Source organism: Coregonus clupeaformis, chromosome 7, assembly GCF_020615455.1.
Source record: "Coregonus clupeaformis isolate EN_2021a chromosome 7, ASM2061545v1, whole genome shotgun sequence".
NCBI classification, from domain to species: domain Eukaryota; kingdom Metazoa; phylum Chordata; class Actinopteri; order Salmoniformes; family Salmonidae; genus Coregonus; species Coregonus clupeaformis.
The window spans coordinates 75,351,700-75,376,073 of NC_059198.1; the positions used below are offsets into that span (position 1 = coordinate 75,351,700).

At 46.1% G+C, this 24,374-nt stretch overlaps 2 protein-coding genes across 3 annotated transcripts; one reads left to right on the forward strand and one right to left on the reverse strand.

Moving 5' to 3' along the window:
* The first annotated feature begins 1,430 nt into the window (after positions 1–1,430).
* si:ch211-230g15.5 (polyhomeotic-like protein 2) lies at positions 1,431–7,383 on the forward strand. Its single transcript, XM_041880162.1, has 7 exons — positions 1,431–1,703; positions 1,961–2,214; positions 2,369–2,528; positions 2,619–2,730; positions 3,831–3,951; positions 4,114–4,330; positions 6,602–7,383. Exons 1-7 carry the CDS (start codon positions 1,442–1,444, stop codon positions 6,754–6,756), a joined length of 1,281 nt encoding a protein of 426 aa, XP_041736096.1. The 5' UTR covers positions 1,431–1,441; the 3' UTR covers positions 6,757–7,383.
* A 3,094-nt stretch (positions 7,384–10,477) lies between these two features.
* On the reverse strand, positions 10,478–23,598 carry LOC121569310 (probable cationic amino acid transporter). 2 transcript variants are annotated; one of them, XM_041880160.2, is made up of 10 exons: positions 22,427–23,598; positions 22,218–22,350; positions 21,959–22,161; positions 17,834–18,318; positions 17,164–17,400; positions 15,295–15,512; positions 14,970–15,116; positions 13,354–13,562; positions 12,452–13,251; positions 10,478–11,634 (listed from the first exon to the last, which is right to left on the reverse strand). In XM_041880160.2, the coding sequence occupies exons 4-10, from the start codon at positions 18,126–18,128 to the stop codon at positions 11,192–11,194; spliced, it is 2,349 nt and encodes a 782-aa protein (XP_041736094.1). In that variant the 5' UTR covers positions 18,129–18,318; positions 21,959–22,161; positions 22,218–22,350; positions 22,427–23,598; the 3' UTR covers positions 10,478–11,191. The 2 variants fall into 2 exon arrangements, with proteins under 2 accessions (XP_041736094.1, XP_041736095.1); XM_041880161.2 differs by lacking the exons at positions 21,959–22,161; positions 22,218–22,350; positions 22,427–23,598 and having other exon boundaries at positions 17,834–18,629.
* Positions 23,599–24,374: the final 776 nt, after the last annotated feature.

Here is a 24,374-nt window from a genome sequence, read left to right on the forward strand (position 1 = left end):
GAAGGTGTGTGTTAGGGGTGTTAGGTGTATGAGAGACCACTGAAGATTGTGATTGTCTCACAAGTTTAACTAAACTCCCTCTCAACCCCCACTCTCTCCCTCCCTCTTTATTTTCCTCCCCACTCCCTCCCACCCTCCCTCCCACCCTCTCTCCCTCCCACCCTCCCTCCCACCCTCTCTCCCTCCCTCCCTCCCATCCTCCCTCCCTCCCCCTTAGCTCCAGAGTCTAACCCTGCGCCCCTCTGCTCCTGGAACTCTCACAATCCCCCCTTCTTTACGTCTCAAACCTCCCTCTTCCTCCTCCTCCCCCTCACCTATCTCTTGTCCCCGAACACCCCTTTTTCCCCCTCTCCGGCCACGCCCCCAGCCCAGTGCCATGGCAACAGACAGACAGACCACACCCACCCGGCACCTCTCAGTCCCACCTCCAAGTGAGTCATAAACATGTGATAATGAGTAGAATGTTCAGGAGGAATGAGATGTGATTTATAGTATGTCCAGTAAAACCATTCAATCACTCTCTCTTTTCTTACTGTCTCTTTGTCTCATCTCTCCAGCTCTCTACTCTTCTGTACGTTCTGTCCCTCTGAGACCCAGACTTCATTCTCCAAATGGCCACAGAGTGGCGCCCCCGAGACACAGCCCGGCCCTGCAACCAATCGCTGTTGCCACTGCCCGACAGGCCCTGCCCAGCAGACAGTGGACTCGACCAGCCAGCAGTTTGTCATCTCAAACCCCACCCATACAGACCACCCCAGCTCAATCGCAGGTCAGCTCAGGCTCTAGGCCCCTCCCCTTGGGTTCTACTTCCTGTTTTGATCAGTTGCCGCCGGCATCAAGGCAGCTGCAAATCATTGCCCTCTCCGCTGGCTCCACCCACCGCCTCAGCAGCCAACTACAGCCTGCTGCCAACACACACACCCCAGCTTCTGTCCAATCAAAGCACCTGGTTCTTGAGTCCCCACCGCCTCAGCTCGATGCCCAACCACAGAGGACTTCTGACCACGCCTCTCCCTCTCCCACCTCCTCCATCCACAAACCCAACTCACCCCTACCCTACCCTCGTTATCAGGCCAGACACATTGAGCCAGAAGGAGAAGTGGGGAGACAGGGGGTAAGGGAGGAGAGAGAGAGGGTGGGGGGAGAGGAAGAGGAGCAGAGGGATAGAGAGAGGGTGGGAGGAGAGGAAAGGGGGATTGTGGAGAAGAGAGGAGAACGGGTGAGAGAGAAAGAGGACCAAAGAGATAGAGAGAGGGTGGAAGAGGAGAAAGGTGGGACTGGAGGAGAGGAAAAATGGATGGAGAGAGTTAAAGTATTTGAGACACTGAGAGAGATTACAGAAGTAGAGGAGGGGGAGGAGAGAGAGAGGATGGAAGTAGAGGAGGGGGAGGAGAGAGAGAGGATGGAGGTAGAGGAGGGGGAGGGGGAGGAGAAAGAGAGGATGGAGGTAGAGGAGGGGGAGCGAGGACAGAAAGATGCGATGAAAGGAGAGGAGGAGGGGACTACAATTGACCAGGCCAGTCTGATAGACCCACACCTCAATGCAGACCCGGCTACTCAGAACTACACACACCCTCCCTCAGAACCCCCCATAAACCTCCAGAGACCATCAGACCGTCCCATTGAGCAATCCCCACACCTCCCCCACGTGGACCAAGAGGACCTCTGTGAGAACATGTTCAATCAGTCTGACAACCAATCAGGTACCAGCGTCTCTCCACCATTACTTTTAGCCTTGGCCTATTAATTAAACTTTAAACTAACCTTGTGTTGTGAACTCTTCCTCCTCTCTCCCCCCTCCTCCCCCTCCTCTTCCTCCTCTCTCCCTCCTCTCCCTCCTCTCTCCCCCCTCCTCTTCCTCCTCTCTCCCCCTCCTCTTCCTCCTCTCTCCCCCCTCCTCTCCCTCCCTCTCTCCCCTCCTCTCCCCCCTCCTCTCCCACTTCTCTTTTCCTCCCCCCAGTCTTGTCCAGTCTCTCCTCTCAGTCTCCCCCTGCCTCACCCTTCCTCACCCTTTCATCTGACCTCCCCCCTCCTCTCCTGCCTGTTAGCCCTTCCCACCCAGAGACCCTCAGCCTATCAGAGAGCCGCCCAGAGACCTTCACCCTATCGGAGCGCAAGCCTTGGTCACAGAGGGTCTGGCCAGAGGGCGGGAGGCGTGTCTTAACTCACCTGGTGGAGGGCTTCATCATACAGGAGGGGCTGCAGGCATTCCCGGTAAACACACACACACGCACACATTTTTTAGTAAAGTACATCTTCCTACACGGGATATAGCTGGTGTCTAGTTGGTGTCATATACTTATACATTAACAGTATATACAGTATAACCTTTGTGTGTGTGTGCCTGTGTGTGTGTGTACCTGTGCAGGTGAACCGCTCGTCTCTGTTGTTGGGAGGGCAGGAGGGTGTCTCCCAGAATGGGAAAATAGAGGGGGCGGAGTTATTACCGTTGACAGACACACCAGAGCCACCGGAACATTCCAGCGAATCAGAACAAGAGCGTGTGGCTAAAGATGACCCGCTCACAGGTAAACCACCTTAATATCCTGGTTCTGAGTCAATATTCAATTCAATATTCAATTCAATTTAATTATCTCTCTGAATCCAAACCACACTAGGTCCCAGAGAGAGACAGAGGGGGGTGTTACAGTGTGAGTCTTGTGGGAAGAGAGGCCACGCCCACTCCTTCCACCGCTCCAAGCGATACTGCTCCACTTCCTGTGCCCGCAGGTAAGCCACACTCCCATTGGCTGAATACAGAAACAAGACAGTGACAGATTAGTTATTCTCTCTGTCTAGACCAGCGTTTCTCAAACTAGGGGTTGCGACCCAATATGGGGTTGCCTGATTTGAAAATGGGGTAGTGAGAGAAACTCTAAAAATATATATATATATTTTTTAGCATTTGGTTCATAGAATCAGGGTAACGTCAGTAACCTCCGGTAGCCGCTAGATGCGGTTGTAATAAACAGAGCGATTTCTGTTATCTTCCTACAAATGTAGCTTCAAAATATTATGACCCCATCACTAGAAGATAAGACTCAGGAACACGTACGTGTCTTCTGTTTCCCTCTACAATGCCCACAAGCCGCACATGACTCATTAGGACAGAGTGGAAAGACCAGGCACTACATCAGACTGGGGGGGAAAGAACATCATCAATGAAGATGTTCTTTTCTACACAGAAGAGCATACAAGATGATTGCCTGATGATCTTCTGAACTTCCCAATACCTTTCTGATTCTGATTTCAAACCATACTTCCTTCAGATTGAAAAACTTTCAAAAGTACTGTCAGACTGATTTGTAATAGACTGTCATAGCCCCAATTAAAAAAGTAAACATTGGCCGTTGATTACATACATTTTTTTACATGGTGTGGTCGCAAAAACAATGTATATCAAAATGGGGTCACGGGCCAAAAACGTTTGGGAACCCCTGGTCTACATTTACATTTACATTTACGTCATTTAGCAGACGCTCTTATCCAGAGCCACTTACAAATAGGTGCATTCACCTTATAGCCAGTGGGATAACCACTTTACAATGTTTTTTTAAAATTATTATTTTTATTTTTTTGGGGGGGTAGAAGGATTACTTTATCCTATCCCAGGTATTCCTTAGACAGCAAGTTCTATGTGATGTTGTTGTTTAACCACAGATAGTCTATTTACTACAGGTGTACTGTACAGACATTCATAAACACACCAAAATACACCCTCACGCAGAAGCTGTGATCAGACAGGAGGTCAGATGTGATAAAATCAACCCCAGAGAGCTCAGAGAAAGGACATATCATCATCATCTTTCTCTCTGTCTTTCTCCCTCTAGGTATGATGTAGGGCTGTCCAAGCGTCTGCGTGCTCTGAGTGCTGGCAGCCAGCCTGAGGGGCGGCGCTCTGAGATAAACAAGGTGGAGTCTGTGCCTGGGAAGCCTCTCCTACTGCGACTGGTCAGTTACAACTTTTAACAAATAGGTCACTCCACAGTAATACACTTTATGGTATAGCCTGCAGGTGTAATGCCTTATAACATGTTATAAGCATGTAGAAGCCTTTATAAATCAAACCCAGCTGTTCACACGTTCCATCTCCTGTAACATAATTTATTTTAGCCCCGTGAAATATGGAGCGCCCGTAGCCATGACAACGAAGAAGAGGAGGGGCATGCTGTTCCCATGATGACCAGGCTGACACGCCGAGCGGCACGGAGGGCAAGGAGGGCCTCAGAGCCAGCGATGACCCCTAGTAACCCCACTGTGACCTCTAGTGACCCCACACCTGCACAGTGGAGCGTAGAGCAAGTCTGGGAATTCATACACACACTGCCAGGTAACACACACAAACACACACAAGGACACACATTCACCCATCTCCCTGCTGTAGGTTGTTGGCCGGTTATAACCTGTGTGTATGTTGTCTTTAGGTTTTGGGGAGGTTATAACCTGAGTGTATGTTGTTTTAAGGTTGTGGGGGGGTTATAACCTGGGTGTATGTTGTCTTTAGGTTGTGGGGAGGTTATAACCAGGGTGTATGTTGTTTTAAGGTTGCGGGGAGGTTATAACCAGGGTGTATGTTGTCTTTAGGTTGTGGGGAGGTTATAACCTGGGTGTATGTTGTCTCTAGGTTGTGGGGAGGTTATAACCAGGGTGTATGTTGTTTTAAGATTATGGGGAGGTTATAACCTGGGTGTATGTTGTTTTAAGGTTGTGGGGAGGTTATAAACATATTATTAAATATGTTTATTTTGATTTATTGTGTGCTGAATTAGATTGTTTTATACACATATACACTACCGGTCAAAAGTTCTGGAACACCTACTCATTCAAGGTTTTTCTTTATTTTTACTATTTTCTACATTGTAGAATAATAGTGAAGACATCAAAACTATGAAATAACACATACGGAATCATGTAGTAACCATGTGGTCCTCTGTAGCTCAATTGGTAGAGCATGGCGCTTGTAACGCCAGGGTAGTGGGTTCGATCCCCGGGACCACCCATAAAATGTATGCACGCATGACTGTAAGTCGCTTTGGATAAAAGCGTCTGCTAAATGGCATATTATTATTATTATTATTAAACAAATCAAAATATATTTTATCTTTGAGATTCTTCAAATAGCCACGCTTTGCTGGAAGACCCAGAGTTACCTCTGCTGCAGATTTCCACTGGTCTAATGTCCATTGCTCGTGTTTCTTGGCCCAAGCAAGTCTCTTCTTCTTATTGGTGACCTTTAGTAGTGGTTTCTTTGCAGCAATGCGACCATGAAGGCCTGATTCACACAGTCTCCTCTGAACAGTTGATGTTGAGATGTGTCTGTTACTTGAACTCTGTGAAGCATTTATTTGGGCTGCAATTTCTGAGGCTGGTAACTCTAATGAACTTATCCTCTGCAGCAGAGGTAACTGGGTCTTACATTCCTGTGGCGGTCCTCATGAGAGCCAGTTTCATCATAGCGCTTGATGGTTTTTGCGACTGCACTTAAAGAAACCTTCAAAGTTCTTGAAATGTTCCGTATTGACTGACCTTCATGTCTTAAAGTAATGATGGACTGTCGTTTCTCTTTGCTTATTTGAGCTGTTCTTGCCATAATATGGACAACTGATTGCCTCAAACGCATGAAGAAGGAAAGAAATTCCACAAGTTAACTTTTAAGAAGGCACACCTGTTAATTGCAATTCATTCCAGGTGACTACCTCATGAAGCTGGTTGAGAGAATGCCAAGAGTGTGCAAAGCTGTCATCAAAGCAAAGCGTGGCTATTTGAAGAATCTCAAAGATAAAATATATTTTGATTTGTTTAACACTTTTTTTGGTTACTACATGATTCCGTATGTGTTATTTCATAGTTTTGATGTCTTCACTATTATTCTACAATGTAGAAAATAGTAAAAATAAAGAAAAACCTTGAATGAGTAGGTGTTCTAGAACTTTTGACCGGTAGTGTATGTTGTTGTATTATTCTGTTTTTATTGTAATGTTTACAGGGCTCTCTTGTCAAATAGATTTTTAATCTCAATGTGACTCCCTGTTTTAAATAAAGGTTTAGAAAAATAAATAAAAAAATAACCTGTGTGTATGTTGTTTTAAGGTTATGGAGAGGTTATAACCTGGGTGGATATTATCTTTAGGTTGTGTGGAGGTTATAACCATGGTGTATGTTGTTTTAAGGTTGTGGGGAGGTTATAACCTGGGTGTATGTTATCTTTAGGTTGTGTGGAAGTTGTAACCTGGGTGTGTGTTGTTGTAAGGTTATGGAGAGGTTATAACCTGGGTGTATGTTATCTTTAGGTTGTGTTGAGGTTATAACCTGGGTGTATGTTGTTTTAAGGTTGTGAGGAGGTTATAACCTGGGTGTATGTTGTTTTAAGGTTGTGGGGAGGTTATAGCCTGGGTGTCCTTTAGTAGTGGTTTCTTTGCAGCCCATAGGGCGGCGCACAATTGGCCCAGCGTCGCCCGGGTTTGGCCGGGGTAGGCCGTCATTGTAAATAAGAATTTGTTCTTAACTGACTTGCCTAGTTAAATAAAGGTTAAATAAAAATAAACAATGTTGTTTTAAGGTTGTGTGTAGGTTATAACCTGTGTGTGTATGTTTTCTTTAGGTTGTGTGGAGGTTGCGGAGGCGTTCCGTGTTCAGGAGATAGACGGCCAGGCCCTGCTGCTGCTCACGGAGGACCACCTGATGACCAGCATGAACATCAAACTGGGACCAGCTCTCAAGATCTGTGCCCACATCAACACACTCAGACACAGATAGAGAGTGAGGAGGAGAGGTGGGAGGAGGAGAGATGAGAGAAGGAGGAGAGATGAGAGGAGGTGAGGAGAGATGGAGAGATGGAAAAAAGTGAAAGGGGTGAGGGTGGAAAAAGAGAGGGACAAGAGTGATTGATAGATGGGGAAGAGAGAAGGGATGAGAGAGAGGGTGGAGGAGGAAAAAAGGACAGAGAAGAAGAGAGATAAAGAGATTCATTCAAGAGATGAAGAGCTGAGAGCGATCAGTGAGAGAGGAGGGGGACTTTTTCTATTCTATTGTGTCTGTGTACATATTTTACAATGCAGTCTATTGGGTGTAACTGAAACGATTTAATTATGGATTTGTAATATACAGTATTATGAATTTGTGTATTTGGTTATTATTTTAAAATGTGGTATCACATGTCAACTGTAAAATACTTTCTGATTTTACGAAGTTGATACACAGACATTTTTAAATCACTTTGTAGAAAATAATCTTAACTAAATCAATTAATATGTTTTTATATAAGATCTCTTCTGAGAAAAAGTTAGATCTTATTTGACTCATAACCATGTCAATTTTGTGAGATGCCATAATGTTTTCCCTTATCCTGCCTCTTCAAACTCTGTAATAAATCCAATTAATTTATGGACATTGTTTTATTGCCTCTGTATTGGTATTGTGATATTTTGTAGTCAATGAAATGACCCATCTCACTACTAACTCCGGCCACCAGATGGAGGTGAGGGGTCACGTTTGCTAGTAGAAAGACTGCAGCTGCAATATTCTCAACTCATATGGAAACAATGATCAAGAAAAATTCAATATGAATTACATAAAAACCAATGCATCATATTTATATTCCTATCACTGATGCTTCTCTGGAGCACAATGTCTTAAGTTCATACATGAAAAACCTTCTAAAGCAGCACAGACCTATTATTGTTGAATCAATCTGTGTTTATGCCAAACCAATCTGGAACCAGTGGCAATTTCAACACTGCTGAAATGTGTTTTTAACCCTTTAACTGTCTCTTCTTGAAAAACATGTTTAAAATGATTTCACCCTAAATTCCTATTACTAACAACTAAAATAAGAACTTTTTTTCAACTTGATGTTCATTTTGGAAATAACAGAGCTCTAACAGACGGTTGAGAAGTAAAAAGGAGGTCATACCAGCAATGCCATATTAGAATAGCAATTTGCATAGCATTTTTACTCAGAACAATATTACAAAAATTACTTTAGGTCTGCTTGAATGGCTTTTTATAGGTAGGTCAGCATTGTTAAATAAGGACTGATGTTTAACAAATTATGGTAATTTTTTATGTCCAAACATATTCAATTATCCGCTATTTCTATGCTTCCCTTTCTAAAGTTTTGTTTTTGCTTCTTTTACTTTTGGTTTTGTACACCAGCTTCAAAACAGCTGAAAATACAATAACTTTGGTTATGGAAAATATATTTCACAGTGGTTTAGATGGTACAATGATTCTCTACACATAATTGCTTGTTTTGTCACATAAACTGAAATTAGGTGAACTATTAGAATTTTAGCAACAAGGAAATGGCAGAGCGATTTCTGCATACCGCACCTTTAAGTATGAATATTGATTAATTGACCCCATGGTCATGAAATGTGGTTTAACCTATTTATGTTGCCTAATATAGTGTGTTGTAAACAATTCAATCATAATATTCACCATAATAGGTATATTTAATCAAAAACAATGCAACAGTAAACATGTGGTCCCCCACGAATGATGCAGCGCCCTCCTTCGGCCAATCATTGTAATTTTGTAAATGCCGGATCTCTATGGCAAGACGCATCATTCACCTAAGTTTCATCAAAATCGGCCCAGTGGTGTCTGAGGTATTGCGTGGGTTGGCTAGACTCATATCCCTGAGCATGTGTGCCAAATTTCATCACTCTGAGTCAAACAGATCAAGAGACATTTACCCGTTATAGCGCCACCGTGTGGTCAATATGAATGTTCCTGCATATGTTGAGTCTTGACAGTGTTTGCAACATGTTTAACAAATTTTGTTACAATACGAACATCCTTGACTGATTTATATGCATTAATGTGCCAGGCCACGACCACGTAAATGTTTATTGGTCAATAACGGCCAGGTTATTTGAGGTACTAGTCTGTAAAATATTGCTTTGAGAGATCTTTGTCCATAGATGCCACATATCAAGTATCGTGCAGATCAGTCATTCGGTACCAGAAGAGTAGCGTTTTAAGTGTTTTTCACAAAATTCTAAATGGTGGAAAATCCATCATGGCGAACCTTATGAGAGGGACCTATGTACCGAATTTCATGACTTTTGTTCTAAGGGTGTGAGGGGCGTGACCTTTCAAAGTTTGCATTTTCAATCTCTTATTATAGAGCCACCATCTGGCCAATCAGTGTAATTTTGTAAATGCCAGATAGACAGATCCACAGTCCCCTCCCCGATTTCATTGTGGGGGACAATAAACATACTTTTTACTTACATATGAATCGTCTGGTTGAGCACATTTTTACAAAATTCTTGCTTTTTAGCCTTTTTTACATTTTAACTATTTATTTTCATATTCCTACTCTTCAAGGTCTCTACTAAGGAATGGTGCAATATGAATCACTCACCAACTGAATTCCTGCCTTTTATCCCATGTCTTTGGTGACTGATTTTGAGTTTTCTTACAGCCCTCTGAGTGGACAAAGTTAGAGTGCCACAACACTAAACTACAACAACCCAAAACGATAAAAATTATGTAAATTAGTGCAGGAGGGCTGGGGGAGTTCAAGTGAAGATTTTTTTCACATCCACTTCTAAATCCATTGTCACAACATGCTCTACCAGCCGATTGAGAATAGGATTAAAGGGTTAAAATGTAAACTGTATCATAAATCATGAAGACACAAACATCCCACACAACTTAATGTTATCCTATATTGATTAATGATGCTGTGTCAGGCTATGGGATGTTTTGGGACCGGCTCAGATCACCCTCTCTCTAAACTGGAAAGTGCTTTCTGTGTTGGACACAAAGTCCCTGTCAGAAGCCTTGTGATAGGGACAGACGCAGCTGGTGGACAACAGCTGACTGAACTCTCTTTCTCTCCACCCTCTCTCTTTCCAGCCCTCTGTGGATTGGGGTCGACCATCTGGTTTGCTATTGGTGCTCATGCAGAAGAGGGTCTGATGTCATTCGGCATCTCACTCTACGCCAGATGGGTCAGTGCCTTCCTCTGTCTCCTGGGGAGCTTTATGATTATGTGTTGCCACGGTGATGACCCCTCGGGGAACCCCCAGTGGCAGGAGAACAGCTACTACTACTCCAGACAGGCAGGGGGCGCCGCCACACCAATCAACCCTGTCGCTACCGCTGTAGTCACAGTTAACCACGCCAAGAGCGCCCACGTGTGAGAGTGTATGTAAAGAGGGGTATGAGCTGCAGAGACACATCCACCATCTGGACATTCACATGGCTGGCCAGTCTTCATGACCATGACCTCATCCTGACGACCGTGACCTCACATCCTGCCAGACAGGAAGCTGGCCAGGTGCACCATCCTCCTCAGCTTTTCCCCCAGAGTTCCATCCTGTTCACTGGAATTCCACTCCTCCTCCTTCTCCACCACTGGTGTTCTAGTGTTCTGTGTTCTAGTGTAGTGAGGGAACAAAGACAGGTGTTCTCTCAGATGTATTAATTTTATTCAATGTTTTATTGAAAGTTTATCAGACAACAGCAAAACACAGATCACTCTCTCTGCACACATTTACACACTCTGATTCAACAATAAATACTTTCCTTTTTGAATGATCACACTCTTAAAACAAAATTAGCTTAAATATTTTCCAACCAACTCATCCAGGTACAATGTCACACCAGAGGAGTCCGAATATTAGATAGTATAAGAGAACGTTTGCGCCAGTATAATTGATTTATTGTCCGATTGATTGATTGATAGATAGATAGATGTTATACACAGCATGTTGTATGTATGTTTATAATGCAGTGTTAAATAAACTAATCTGTATTTTTGTGATAGTGACTCTTTCCAACCAGAAAACTCAATATGTAAGAGTAATCTCTGTAAAAGTCAATAAAGTTCATTCATTCACTCACTCACTCGTTCATTAGTTTATCGTTTCATCTCTCCATCCCCAGCAGGATAAAGGGGTCTCCATCTTCCTCTCTTCCCTCTCTCGCTTCCCCTGAAATCCACCCTCTAGGCACTAGTGTAGATCTAAGAGGATTGGATAAGTATTAATATTTTGCCCTTTGATAGACCAGGTGGAATCGTTGCCATATAGCTCACATGTCCTGTCCTCTCAGGTCTACTCAAGTGCCTATGGTGTAGGGGGTGGGGCTTGGGGTTGATGAGGAATTCAGCAGCCCTCTGCCCTTCCTCTCCTCTAGTGCCAGAGAAACAGGAAGTAGGTGTGTTCCGCTGCAGCTGTCACTCATAAGAGGAGCCCTCGGGTTCTTGTGGATCTGTGTAGCCCTGATTGGTTCGTCCCCTGGATCCCCTAGAGGAGCCCTGAGGGCCGGACTGGTAACCCGACTGGTTCTGGTACTGGGAGCCATCCTCATACTGGTTTCCATCCTGGTACTGGTTGCCATCTTGGTTCCCATCTTGAAACTGGTTTTGGTACTGGTCACCCTCCTGATCATGGTTCTGATCCTGGTTTTGCTGTTGGTAGTGGTAGCCCTTCTCCGCTGACCAGCCCTGGTAGCGCCCCTCTTCCTGGTTGTCCTGGGGGTCAAGGTCATTGTCTGGGGAGAAGGTGTCGTCGAGGTGATCGTCATAGCGCTGGTAGGTGCTGGCGTGAGCCTGTTCCTCTCTGGTACTGATCTCCAAAGAGCTGTTCCATATCCCATAGCAACCGTAAATCAGTATACCTAGAGAGACAGACCATAATAATATCACATCCCATAGCAACCGTAGATCAGTACACCTAGAAAGAGGATAGGGGAAGGAAAGAGAGGAGCAGATGGAGGATGGAAAGATAAGGGGAGAGAGGGATGCAGGAGGGTGGAGGGAGAGAGGGGGGAGAGGGGGAGAGAGGGATGCAGGAGGGTAGAGGGAGAGAGGGGGGAGAGAGGGATGCAGGAGGGTAGAGGGAGAGAGGGGGGAGAGAGGGATGCAGGAGGGTGGAGGGGAGAGAGGGGGAGAGAGGGATGCAGGAGGGTGGAGGGAGAGAGGGATGCAGGAGGGTAGAGGGAGAGAGGGGGGAGAGAGGGATGCAGGAGGGTGGAGGGAGAGAGGGGGGGAGAGGGATGCAGGAGGGTGGAGGGAGAGAGGGGGGAGAGAGGGATGCAGGAGGGTGGAGGGAGAGAGGGGGGAGAGAGGGTGGAGGAGGGGAGGGAGAGAGGGGGGAGAAAGGGATGCAGGAGGGAAGAGGGAGAGAGGGGGGAGAGAGGATGCAGGAGGGTAGAGGGAGAGAGGGGGAGAGAGGGATGCAGGAGGGTGAGAGGGAGAGAGGGGGGAGAGAGGGATGCAGGAGGGTGGAGGGAGAGAGAGGGATGCAGGAGGGTAGAGGGAGAGAGGGATGCAGGAGGGTGGAGGGAGAGAGGGGGGAGAGAGGGATGCAGGAGGGTAGAGGGAGAGAGGGGGGAGAGAGGGATGCAGGAGGGTGGAGGGAGAGAGGGGGGAGAGAGGAGGCTCTCTTCTCCACATGAAGGAAGTGACTAGTGCTGAAGAGACAGTCTAACTTACCCAGAGTGCACCAGACAGCGAAGCGTGCCCAGGTGAGCGGTGACAGTTTCAGCATCAGGTAGGAGTTCACCAAGATGGCCACCGCGGGGACAAACGGCACGCACGGCGCCATGTAGGGCAGGCTCCGCCCACTCTCCGGCTGGCGCACGATCACCATCAGTATGGTTGCTATTTTGCCCGCCAATAGTGTCGCTATGATCCCTGAAACGGCGGAGCCTGCTCCGGTCCCTCGTTCCACGCCGAAGATGACAGTGGCCCAGAGTAGGAAGGAGAGGAGGAAGAGGAGGAGGGTGCAGCGTGTCACCATGCGACCAGAGGACGGGGTGGGACGGGCCGAGGCATCAGGGATCCCCAGGCGGACACGCAGGGTGGAGTAACGACTACCTAGAACCCTCTTCAACAGCGAGGAGGGGCCGGTGTGGAAGCTGCCAGAATCGCCAGGTTCACCTGCAACACCACTCGATTGGTAGCTGGAGCTGTCAGGGTCTGATCCTCCAATCAACATCTGGTCGTCGTTGGTGGGCAGAGTTCCTTCATCGCATTCCACCATCACGCCCTCTTTCTTCTTAGGCCCCTCCTCTTCCTCCCCAGGCAGGAAGTTGTGTGTGTCTGTGTCGGGCTGGTAGCGGAGCAGCAGGACACACACACTGACCAGGGTGTAAGCCAGTAGTGTTCCTATAGACATCATCTCTATGAGATCTTGAAGGGAGACAAGGAGAGACATGAGAGCAGCCAGACAGCCAGACACCAAACACGCTACTGCTGGAGTGTGAGTGTACGGAGAGACGTTGGCCAGGAACCTACACACACAGGAATAGACACACATTAATACCACTAGTCTGTGTGGACACTTAGTGAACATTCATCTTAATAACATTAGTCTGTGTGTGTGTGGTGTTCACCTGAAGAGCAGTCCATCTCTAGCCATAGCGTATATGACCCTGGGCATGGGGAACAAGGAGCCCAGTAGACTAACAGTGAGGCCAGCTATGGACCCTACAGCCACTATGTATTTCCCCGGCAGGAACCCATGCACTGCAAACATCTCCATCAGAGGAGCTGAACCATCGATCAGGTCATAAGGAACCATCAGAGTCAGAATCACAGACACCTAGGGAGGGATACACACACATTAATACCACACAGACACCTGGGGAGGGATACACACACATTAATACCACACAGACACCTAGGGGGGGATACACACACATTAATACCACACAGACACCTAGGGAGGGATACACACACACATTAATACCACACAGACACCTAGGGAGGGATACACACACATTAATACCACACAGACACCTAGGGAGGGATACACACACATTAATACCACACAGACACCTAGGAGGGATACACACACATTAATACCACACAGACACCTAGGGAGGGATACACACACATTAATACCACACAGACACCTAGGGAGGGATACACACACATTAATACCACACAGACACCTAGGGAGGGATACACACACACATTAATACCACACAGACACCTAGGGAGGGATACACACACATTAATACCACACAGACACCTAGGGAGGGATACACACACATTAATACCACACAGACACCTAGGGAGGGATACACACACATTAATACCACACAGACACCTAAGGAGGGATACACACACATTAATACCACACAGACACCTAGGGAGGGATACACACACATTAATACCACACAGACACCTAGGGAGGGATACACACACATTAATACCACACAGACACCTAGGGAGGGATAACACACATTAATACCACACAGACACCTAGGGAGGGATACACACATTAGTACCACACAGACACCTAGGGAGGGATACACACACATTAATACCACACAGACACCTAGGGAGGGATACACACACATTAGTACCACACAGACACCTAGGGAGGGATACACACACATTAATACCACACAGACACCTAGGGAGGGATACACACACATTAATACCACACAGACACCTAGGGAGGGATACACACACATTAATACCACACAGACAAAGACACACACACACGTAATAATTAAGGCAGTAATAGCAGAGAGGATGGAGGTGTGTGTGTACTCACAGAGACGTATGCAGTCAGGCAGGTTATCAGACTAGCAGTAATAGCAGAGAGGATGGAGGTGTGTGTGTACTCACAGAGACGTATGCAGTCAGGCAGGTTATCAGACTAGCAGTAATAGCAGAGAGGATAAAGGTGTGTGTGTACTCACAGAGACGTATGCAGTCAGGCAGGTTATCAGACTAGCAGTAATAGCAGAGAGGATGGAGGTGTGTGTGTACTCACAGAGACGTATGCAGTCAGGCAGGTTATCAGACTAGCAGTAATAGCAGAGAGGATGGAGGTGTGTGTGTACTCACAGAGACGTATGCAGTCAGGCAGGTTATCAGACTAGCAGTAATAGCAGAGAGGATGGAGGTGTGTGTGTACTCACAGAGACGTATGCAGTCAGGCAGGTTATCAGACTAGCAGTAATAGCAGAGAGGATGGAGGTGTGTGTGTACTCACAGAGACGTATGCAGTCAGGCAGGTTATCAGACTAGCAGTAATAGCATAGGGTATAGAGGTGTTGGGACTCTTGGCTTCTTCTCCTGTCGTAGCGATGATGTCAAACCCTATGAAGGCATAGAAACAGGTGGCTGCTCCCTTCATCACCTGGTACACAAACACACAGCAGAGCGAGGTTAATGTGTTGTGTGTGTGTGTGTTTATGGATATGTGTGTGTGTGTCTAGGTGAATGCTGGTGTGTGTGTGTGTGTGTGTGTGTGTGTGTGTGTGTGTGTGTGCCTGCATATTCGTGTGTGACTGCGTTTAGCTGAGCATATCTCTTACCCCGGACCATCCGTAGGGCAGGAAGTTTCCCGCCTCCCAGTTGTCAGCAGAGAGGAAGAAGAGTCCAGCGATGACCAGGAAGCACCACACTACCAGGTTGACCATGTTCAGAACGTTATTCAACCCTACCGAGTTACGAACCCCTAACGACACAATCACCGTGACAACCAGCGATATGGCCATGGCCAGGACATCAGGGTACGACTCCTCCCCTTTACCTGCAGGGGAGGGGGAGGGGAGATTATAGACACACACACACAAACACACATACAGTGAGGGAAAAAAGTATTTGATCCCCTGCTGATTTTGTACGTTTGCCCACTGACAAAGACATGATAAGTGAGAGATAGAATAACAACAAAATAAATCCAGAAAAACGCACGTCAAAAATGTTATAAATTGATTTGCATTTTAATGAGGGAAATAAGTATTTAACACCCTCTCAATCAGAAAGATTTCTGGCTCCCAGGTGTCTTTTATACAGGTAACGAGCTGAGATTAGGAGCACACTCTTAAAGGGAGTGCTCCTAATCTCAGCTTGTTACCTGTATAAAAGACACCTGTCCACAGAAGCAATCAATCAATCAGATTCCAAACTCTCCACCATGGCCAAGACCAAAGAGCTCTCCAAGGATGTCAGGGACAAGATTGTAGACCTACACAAGGCTGGAATGGGCTACAAGACCATCGCCAAGCAGCTTGGTGAGAAGGTGACAACAATTGGTGCGATTATTCGCAAATGGAAGAAACACAAAAGTACTGTCAATCTCCCTCGGCCTGGGGCTCCATGCAAGAGCTCACCTCGTGGAGTTGCAATGATCATGAGAACGGTGAGGAATCAGCCCAGAACTACACGGGAGGATATTGTCAATGATCTCAAGGCAGCTGAGAACATAGTCACCAAGAAAACAATTTGTAACACACTACGCCGTGAAGGACTGAAATCCTGCAGCGGCCGCAAGATCCCCCTGCTCAAGAAAGCACATATACAGGCCCGTCTGAAGTTTGCCAGTGAACATCTGAATGATTCAGAGGAGAACTGGGTGAAATTGTTGTGGTCAGATGAGACCAAAATCGAGCTCTTTGGCATCAACTCAACTCGCCGTGTTTGGAGGAGGAGGAATGCTGCCTATGACCCCAAGAACACCATCCCCACCGTCAAAGATGGAGGTGGAAACATTATGTTTTGGGGGTGTTTTTCTGCTAAGGGGACAGGACAACTTCACCATATCAAAGGGACGATGGACAGGGCCATGTACCGTCAAATCTTGGGTGAGAACCTCCTTCCCTCAGCCAGGGCATTGAAAATGGGTCGTGGATGGGTATTCCAGCATGACAATGACCCAAAACACACGGCCAAGGCAACAAAGGAGTGGCTCAAGAAGAAGCACATTAAGGTCCTGGAGTGGCCTAGCCAGTCTCCAGACCTTTATTCCATAGAAAATCTGTGGAGGGAGCTGAAGGTTCGAGTTGCCAAACGTCAGCCTCAAAACCTTAATGACTTGGAGAAGATCTGCAAAGAGGAGTGGGACAAAATCCCTCTTGAGATGTGTGCAAACCTGGTGGCCAACTACAAGAAACGTCTGACCTCTGTGATTGCCAACAAGGGTTTTGCCACCAAGTACTAAGTCATGTTTTGCAGAGGGGTCAAATACTTATTTCTCTCATTAAAATGCAAATCAATTTATAACATTTTGGACATGCGTTTTTCTGGATTTTTTTGTTGTTATTCTGTCTCTCACTGTTCAAATAAACCTACCATTAAAATTATAGACTGATCACGTCTTTGTCAGTGGGCAAACGTACAAAATCAGCAGGGGATCAAATACTTTTTTCCCTCACTGTATATACACACAGTCACTCACTCACCCAGGCCTCTGAGTGTCCCCAGGTGTGTTATCATGTAGCTGGAGATGCTGTGATTGGCCAGTGAGTCAAACATGCTGCTGAGAGCCGACGCCCCAGCTGCTGTACCAATCAGGTACTCCAGGATCAGATTCCAGCCAATGAAAAAGGCCGTACACTCCCCCACTGTGACATAGCTGTAGGTGTAGGCTGACCCTGTTGTCTTAGGGACACGCACGCCAAACTCTGCATAACACACACCTGGAAGAGAGAGAGACACACATTTGACCCAGGTTAAACACACATACATGTCAAACTACTACAAACACAAATATGTGTGTGTGTGTGTCTGACCTGACAGTATAGAAGCCACATCCAGTGTGTGTGTGTGTGTGTGTGTGTGTGTGTGTGTGTGTGTGTGTGTGTGTGTGTCTGACCTGACAGTAAAGCCACAGCGTGTGTGTGTGTGTGGGGGGGGTGTGTGTGTGTGTGTGTGTGTGTGTGTGACCTGACAGTATAGACGGTGTGTGTGTGTGTGTGTGTGTGTGTGTGTGTGTGTGTGTGTGTGTGTGTGTGTATGTGTGTGTGTGTGTCTGACCTGACAGTATAGAAGCCACAGCCGTGGGTGTGTGTGTGTGTGTGTGTGTGTGTGTGTGTGTGTGTGTGTGTGTGTGTGTGTGTGTGTGTGTCTGACCTGACAGTATAGAAGCCACAGCAGCGATGATGAAAGACAGGATCACTCCCGGCCCCGCCATCTCCTTAGCAACCAGCCCGGCAACCACGTACATCCCCGTGCCAACACAGCTCCCCACCCCTAGCGACACCAGGTCAGCTGTCGTCAGGACCCTAGCCAGCCCCCCTACCTCTGTGATATCATCGCTGACCTCGGACCCCTGCCCCATCCTGCCCACAGGTTTGGTCCTGAGCAGGCGGGAGTACAGGTTGTACCACGCATCGCTCCAGGACACACGCCTCAGCCATTCTGCCATAGCTGTGGGAACAGGGGATGGGTGTGTGTGTGTGTGTGTGTGTTTGTGTTTCCTCCTTTCCTATTTATTCATCTATTACTTGATCATTCTTTCCCTCTCATTTGGCGCTCTCTCTCTCTCTCTCTCTGTCAGAGGGTATCCATGCCAGCTTCAGTCCACACTGTTCTGGAGTTGAAGTTTGCTCTGAGGTCTCTCCGTAAAAACACAGAAAAAAACATTTGTTGTAAATGTTAGACAGATTGACAGACAGTGAGTGCGTTACCTGAACACAGGTGATGCTGGTAAACCTATAACTAGAACACACAGGCATCACCTTTTCTCCTCTCTCACTGGAGCGAGACTCCCTCTAAAACATTCATCAGACAGCACCTGATCCCCCATCACAGCGGGGAACTACACCAACTTCAGCCGACAGACAACAAACTACCCTCAGTCTACAACTATAACTTATACTACTGACAGTAACATTAAGTTACTGATTTAAATAAGGTACATTTCCCTGAGGAACAAAATAAAATGGTCAGTTAGGATCACCACTTTATTTTAAGAATGTGAAATGTCAGAATAATAGTAGAGAGAATTATTTATTTCAGCTTTTATTTATTTCATCACAGTCCCAGTGGGTCAGAAGTTTACATACACTCAATTAGTATTTGGTAGCATTGCCTTTAAATTGTTTAACTTGGGTCAAACGATTCGGGTAGCCTTTCACAAGCTTCCCACAATAAGTTGGGTGAATTTTGGCCCATTCCTCCTGACAGAGCTGGTGTAACTGAGTCAGGTTTGTAGGCCTCCTTGCTCTCACATGCTTTTTCAGTTCTGCCCACACATTTTCTATAGGATTAAGGACAGGGCTTTGTGATGGCCACTCCAATACCTTGACTTTGTTGTCCTTAAGCCATTTTGCCACAACTTTGGAAGTATGCTTGGGGTCATTGTCCTTTTGGAAGACCCATTTGCGACCAAGCTTTAACTTCCTGACTGAAGTCTTGAGATGTTGCTTCAATATATCCACATAATTTTCCTTCTTCATGATGCCATCTATTTTGTGAAGTGCACCAGTCCCTCCTGCAGCAAAGCACCCCCACAACGTGCTTCACGGTTGGGATGGTGTTCTTCGGCTTGCAAGCAGCACCCTTTTTCCTCCAAACATAACGATGGTCATTATGGCCAAACAGTTCTATTTTTGTTTCATCAGACCAGAGGACATTTCTCCAAAAAGTAAGATCTTTGTCCCCATGTGCAGTTGCAAACCGTAGTCTGGCTTTTTTATGGCGGTTTTGGAGCAGTGGCTTCTTCCTTGCTGAGCGGCCTTTCAGGTCAATTCGATATACAGTGGGGCAAAAAAGTATTTAGTCAGCCACCAATTGTGCAAGTTCTCCCACTTAAAAAGATGAGAGAGGCCTGTAATTTTCATCATAGGTACACGTCAACTATGACAGACAAATTGAGAAAAAAAAATCCAGAAAATCCCATTGTAGGATTTTTAATGAATTTATTTGCAAATTATGGTGGAAAATAAGTATTTGGTCACCTACAAACAAGCAAGATTTCTGGCTCTCACAGACCTGTAACTTCTTCTTTAAGAGGCTCCTCTGTCCTCCACTTGTTACCTGTATTAATGGCACCTGTTTGAACTTGTTATCAGTATAAAAGACACCTGTCCACAACCTCAAACAGTCACACTCCAAACTTCACAATGGCCAAGACCAAAGAGCTGTCAAAGGACACCAAAAACAAAATTGTAGACCTGCACCAGGCTGGGAAGACTGAATCTGCAACAGGTAAGCAGCTTGGTTTGAAGAAATCAACTGTGGGAGCAATTATTAGGAAATGGAAGACATACAAGACCACTGATAATCTCCCTCGATCTGGGGCTCCATGCAAGATCTCACCCCGTGGGGTCAAAATGATCACAAGAACGGTGAGCAAAAATCCCAGAACCACACGGGGGGACCTAGTGAATGACCTGCTGAGAGCTGGGACCAAAGTAACAAAGCCAACCATCAGTAACACACTACGCCGCCAGGGACTCAAATCCTGCAGTGCGAGACGTGTCCCCCTGCTTAAGCCAGTACATGTCCAGGCCCGTCTGAAGTGCATTTGGATGATCCAGAAGAGGATTGGGAGAATGTCATATGGTCAGATGAAACCAAAATATAACTTTTTTGGTAAAAACTCAACTCGTCATGTTTGGAGGACAAAGAATGCTGAGTTGCAGCCAAAGAACACCATACCTACTGTGAAGCATGGGGTTGGAAACATCATGCTTTGGGGCTGTTTTTCTGCAAAGGGACCAGGACGACTGATCCGTGTAAAGGAAAGAATGAATGGGGCCATGTATCGTGAGATTTTGAGTGAAACCCTCCTTCCATCAGCAAGGGCATTGAAGATGAAACGTGGCTGGGTCTTTCAGCATGACAATGATCCCAAACACACCGCCCGGGCAACGAAGGAGTGGCTTCGTAAGAAGCATTTCAAGGTCCTGGAGTGGCCTAGCCAGTCTCCAGATCTCAACCCCATAGAAAATCTTTGGAGGGGAGTTGAAAGTCTGTGTTGCCCAGCGACAGCCCCAAAACATCACTGCTCTAGAGGAGATATGCATGGAGGAATGGGCCAAAATACCAGCAACAGTGTGTGAAAACCTTGTGAAGACTTACAGAAAACGTTTGACCTGTGTCATTGCCAACAAAGGGTATATAACAAAGTATTGAGAAACTTTTGTTATTGACCAAATACTTATTTTCCACCATCATATGCCAATAAATTCATAAAAAATCCTACAATGTGATTTTCTGGAATTTTTTTTCTAATTTTGTCTGTCATAGTTGACGTGTACCTGTGATGAAAATTACAGGCCTCTCTCATCTTTTTAAGTGGGAGAACTTGCACAATTGGTGGCTGACTAAATACTTTTTTTCCCCACTGTAGGACTCGTTTTACTGTGGATATAGATACTTTTGTACCTGTTTCCTCCAGCATCTTCACAAGGTCCTTTGCTGTTGTTCTGGGATTGATTTGCACTTTTCGCACCAAAGTACGTTCATCTCTAGGAGGCAGAATGTGTCTCCTTCCTGAGCGGTATGACGGCTGTGTGGTCCCATGGTGTTTATACTTGCGTACTATTGTTTGTACAGATGAACGTGGTACCTTCAGGCGTTTGGAAATTGCTCCCAAGGATGAACCAGACTTGTGGAGGTCTACAATTTCTTTCCTGAGGTCTTTGCTGATTTCTTTAGATTTTCCCATGATGTCAAGCAAAGAGGCACTGAGTTTGAAGGTAGGCCTTGAAATACATCCACAGGTACACCTCCAATTGACTCAAATGATGTCAATTAGCATATCAGAAGCTTCTAAAGCCATGACATCTTTTTCTGGAATTTTCCAAGCTGTTTAAAGGCACAGTCAACTTAGTGTATGTAAACTTCTGACCCACTGGAATTGTGATACAGTGAATTATAAGTGAAATAATCTGTCTGTAAACAATTGTTGGAAAAATTACTTGTGTCATGCACAAAGTAGATGTCCTAACCGACTTGCCAAAACTATAGATTGTTAACAAGAAATTTGTGGAGTGGTTGAAAAACAAGTTTTAATGACTCCAACCTAAGTGTATGTAAACTTCCGACTTCAACTGTAAGTCTATATGAATAAAAAAAACAGGTTTCCATATGTAGGCTGCAGCTTCACAATAAAGAACCCACAGGTGACTGACAGACAGGTGACTGACTGACAGACAGGCGAGACCACAACAGACAGGTGAATAACATAGAACATATCTCTCGTCTTTCAACACATATGTACATACAGGACACAGAATGAACACTCACCTGTTTCGTGCTTTCCCCAGGAGAATCGGCAGATATAGGAGCTTTAACTTGGTTCCATGTCTACTGCAGAGAAAGAGAGAGCAGCCAAGGCCGGACTGGGAGGAGGCGAAAGAGGAGGTCGCAGGGAGAGAAGGGGGTCAATTATTCAGTAGCCAGTCCATGTGATCAGAGACAAGTCTATTATTCATCACCAAGGAGCTAGCCTGGGTGTGTGTCTGTCTAGCTGTCCTGGTGCTGTTGTGCTGATCCCGTAGGAGACCTGGGTGTGTGTCTGTCTAGCTGTCCTGGTGCTGTTGTGCTGATCCCGTAGGAGACCTGGGTGTGTGTCTGTCTAGCTGTCCTGGTGCTGTTGTGCTGATCCCGTAGGAGACCTGGGAATGAGCCAGGTGTGTCTATAGACGGGAGAGACTCAGTCAGTCAATGGTTAAATACACCACTAGACCCTAGCTATGTGTGAGTGCTACTGACCTCATCTGATCAACAGCCCTGGATAGGCCTGGATCCAGGGGATCCCAGCAGTGGATTTAGTGTCAGCAGAAAGGAGAGATCTAAGACCCCTGAGGAACAGAGAGATGATGGAGGAGAGGAGTTTAAGGTGGAGATAATATTTAATGACCCTCCTCTCTCTTCTCCAGGTTATTTTTGTGGTGTTGACTGTTGAGGGCTGGGTTATAAAGGGGTTTAGGATCATGTGGGCTGGGGTATAAAGGGTTTAGGATCATGTGGGCTGGGGTATAAGGGGTTTAGGATCATGAGGGCTGGGGTATAAAGGGGTTTAGGATCATGTGGGCTGGGGTATAAAGGGGTTTAGGATCATGTGGGCTGGGGTATAAGGGGTTTAGGATCATGTGGGCTGGGGTATAAAGGGGTTTAGGATCATGTGGGCTGGGGTATAAAGGGGTTTAGGATCATGTGGGCTGGGGTATAAAGGGTTTAGGATCATGTGGGCTGGGGTATAAAGGGGTTTAGGATCATGTGGGCTGGGGTATAAAGGGTTTAGGATCATGTGGGCTGGGGTATAAGGGGTTTAGGATCATGTGGGCTGGGGTATAAAGGGGTTTAGGATCATGTGGGCTGGGGTATAAAGGGTTTAGGATCATGTGGGCTGGGGTATAGCACTAGGTATGGTCTGAGGACAATGTTATAGCTACTGTGCTGCTCAGTATTGTATCGTTGTTGTAATCTGCTTGTCATCTGACAGAACAGATCGGGTTGCCTACCTGCAGTCTGACTAATCAGTCTCAGCGCTAATGACACACATGCTCACACACACACAGTTCCCTGCGCTATAGAGCAGAAACAATGAGACTCAGTTAAAGAAGCACACACACGTGGACAAAGACAGAAAAACACACTACTGGGCAGTTGCAGGGTCATTCAGGGTGAAATGGGCACTGGGCATTCCTAAGGCGGTGTTTTATCCACAGCAGATGAGAGCAGATCAGAGTGAGAAAAGACCAACGCATCCACACACAATCAGACACGCCTAACAAACCAGAGGTGCGCTCAGTTTGCTTGAACGTTTGCTACGTTGTGGAACGGTTTGTACTGAAGAATGCGTTTCTCCAAAACTTACTTGAACAGACTTTGGGGTACATTTGCTCCCGTTTGGGGGGTGTGGCTTGAAGCAATGAGTGACGTATTTAAAGGGCCTTGGCCATGCTGACAGCGTTCCCAACCCTCAAACCAACCCCTCCCCGGTTTTCAACTGGTCGTTCAGTACAGCACCCTTTCAGTTCAATTGAACGTTCCAGAACGTAAAAACGTACTTGAGACAAGCCGTTACTGTGAACTGTGGCACAGACTAGCACTTAACCCAACACATCTACACAAGCAAATATACACCCTCACAGATGAAAGGGTGGGATCATCCCCAGGAAAACGTCACTCTGCTCCTGGGATTATAAAACATTAACTGGCATTCTAACATCAGCCAAGGTAGACGGTTATATAACAGATTAAGGAAACTCACTGGCATTCTGACACACCAAACTAGAAAAACAATAAAATATAAAGAAGACAACTGCTACCACAGAGCCGAGAGCTTCACAGTGTTTTGTCCAGAACATGTCTTGGCAGCACAACGGAACAATAGTAAACCACCTGCATTTGGTTCAGACACAGACTCAGCCCAACATACAGACTACTGCTACCTAAACGCTACACATTAACAGTTAGTTGGTAAGAAAGACTTGTTTGAGTTATAGTGAACTGAAGGCTGCAGAGCCTGGGGTATCTACACTGTGGGTGGGGTATAGCAAAGATCATACAGTAGTAGGGTTTGTGCTCTGGTTATAGTATGATAACACCGTACTCCATCTTCTAAGAGCAGTGCGTCGGTGAGGTTATTTATTTTACATTCTAAAAAACCTACCGGTTTATCCAACATTGCTGTTAGCCGTGCTGATCTGCACAC

Excerpts from the sequence above, each read along its gene's own strand:
- si:ch211-230g15.5 (XM_041880162.1), top strand. The coding sequence starts at position 1,442 with ATGGAGGTAGAGGAGGGGGAGCGAGGACAGAAAGATGCGATGAAAGGA. Across the intron at positions 2,215-2,368 it reads AGGGGCTGCAGGCATTCCCG|GTGAACCGCTCGTCTCTGTT; the intron begins GTAAACACACAC and ends GTACCTGTGCAG. Across the intron at positions 3,952-4,113 it reads AGCCTCTCCTACTGCGACTG|CCCCGTGAAATATGGAGCGC; the intron begins GTCAGTTACAAC and ends AATTTATTTTAG.
- LOC121569310 (XM_041880160.2), bottom strand. The coding sequence starts at position 18,128 with ATGGCAGAATGGCTGAGGCGTGTGTCCTGGAGCGATGCGTGGTACAAC. Across the intron at positions 17,401-17,833 it reads TGTGGCTTCTATACTGTCAG|GTGTGTGTTATGCAGAGTTT; the intron begins GTCAGACACACA and ends TCTCTCTTCCAG. Across the intron at positions 15,117-15,294 it reads TGCCCTACGGATGGTCCGGG|GTGATGAAGGGAGCAGCCAC; the intron begins GTAAGAGATATG and ends TTTGTGTACCAG.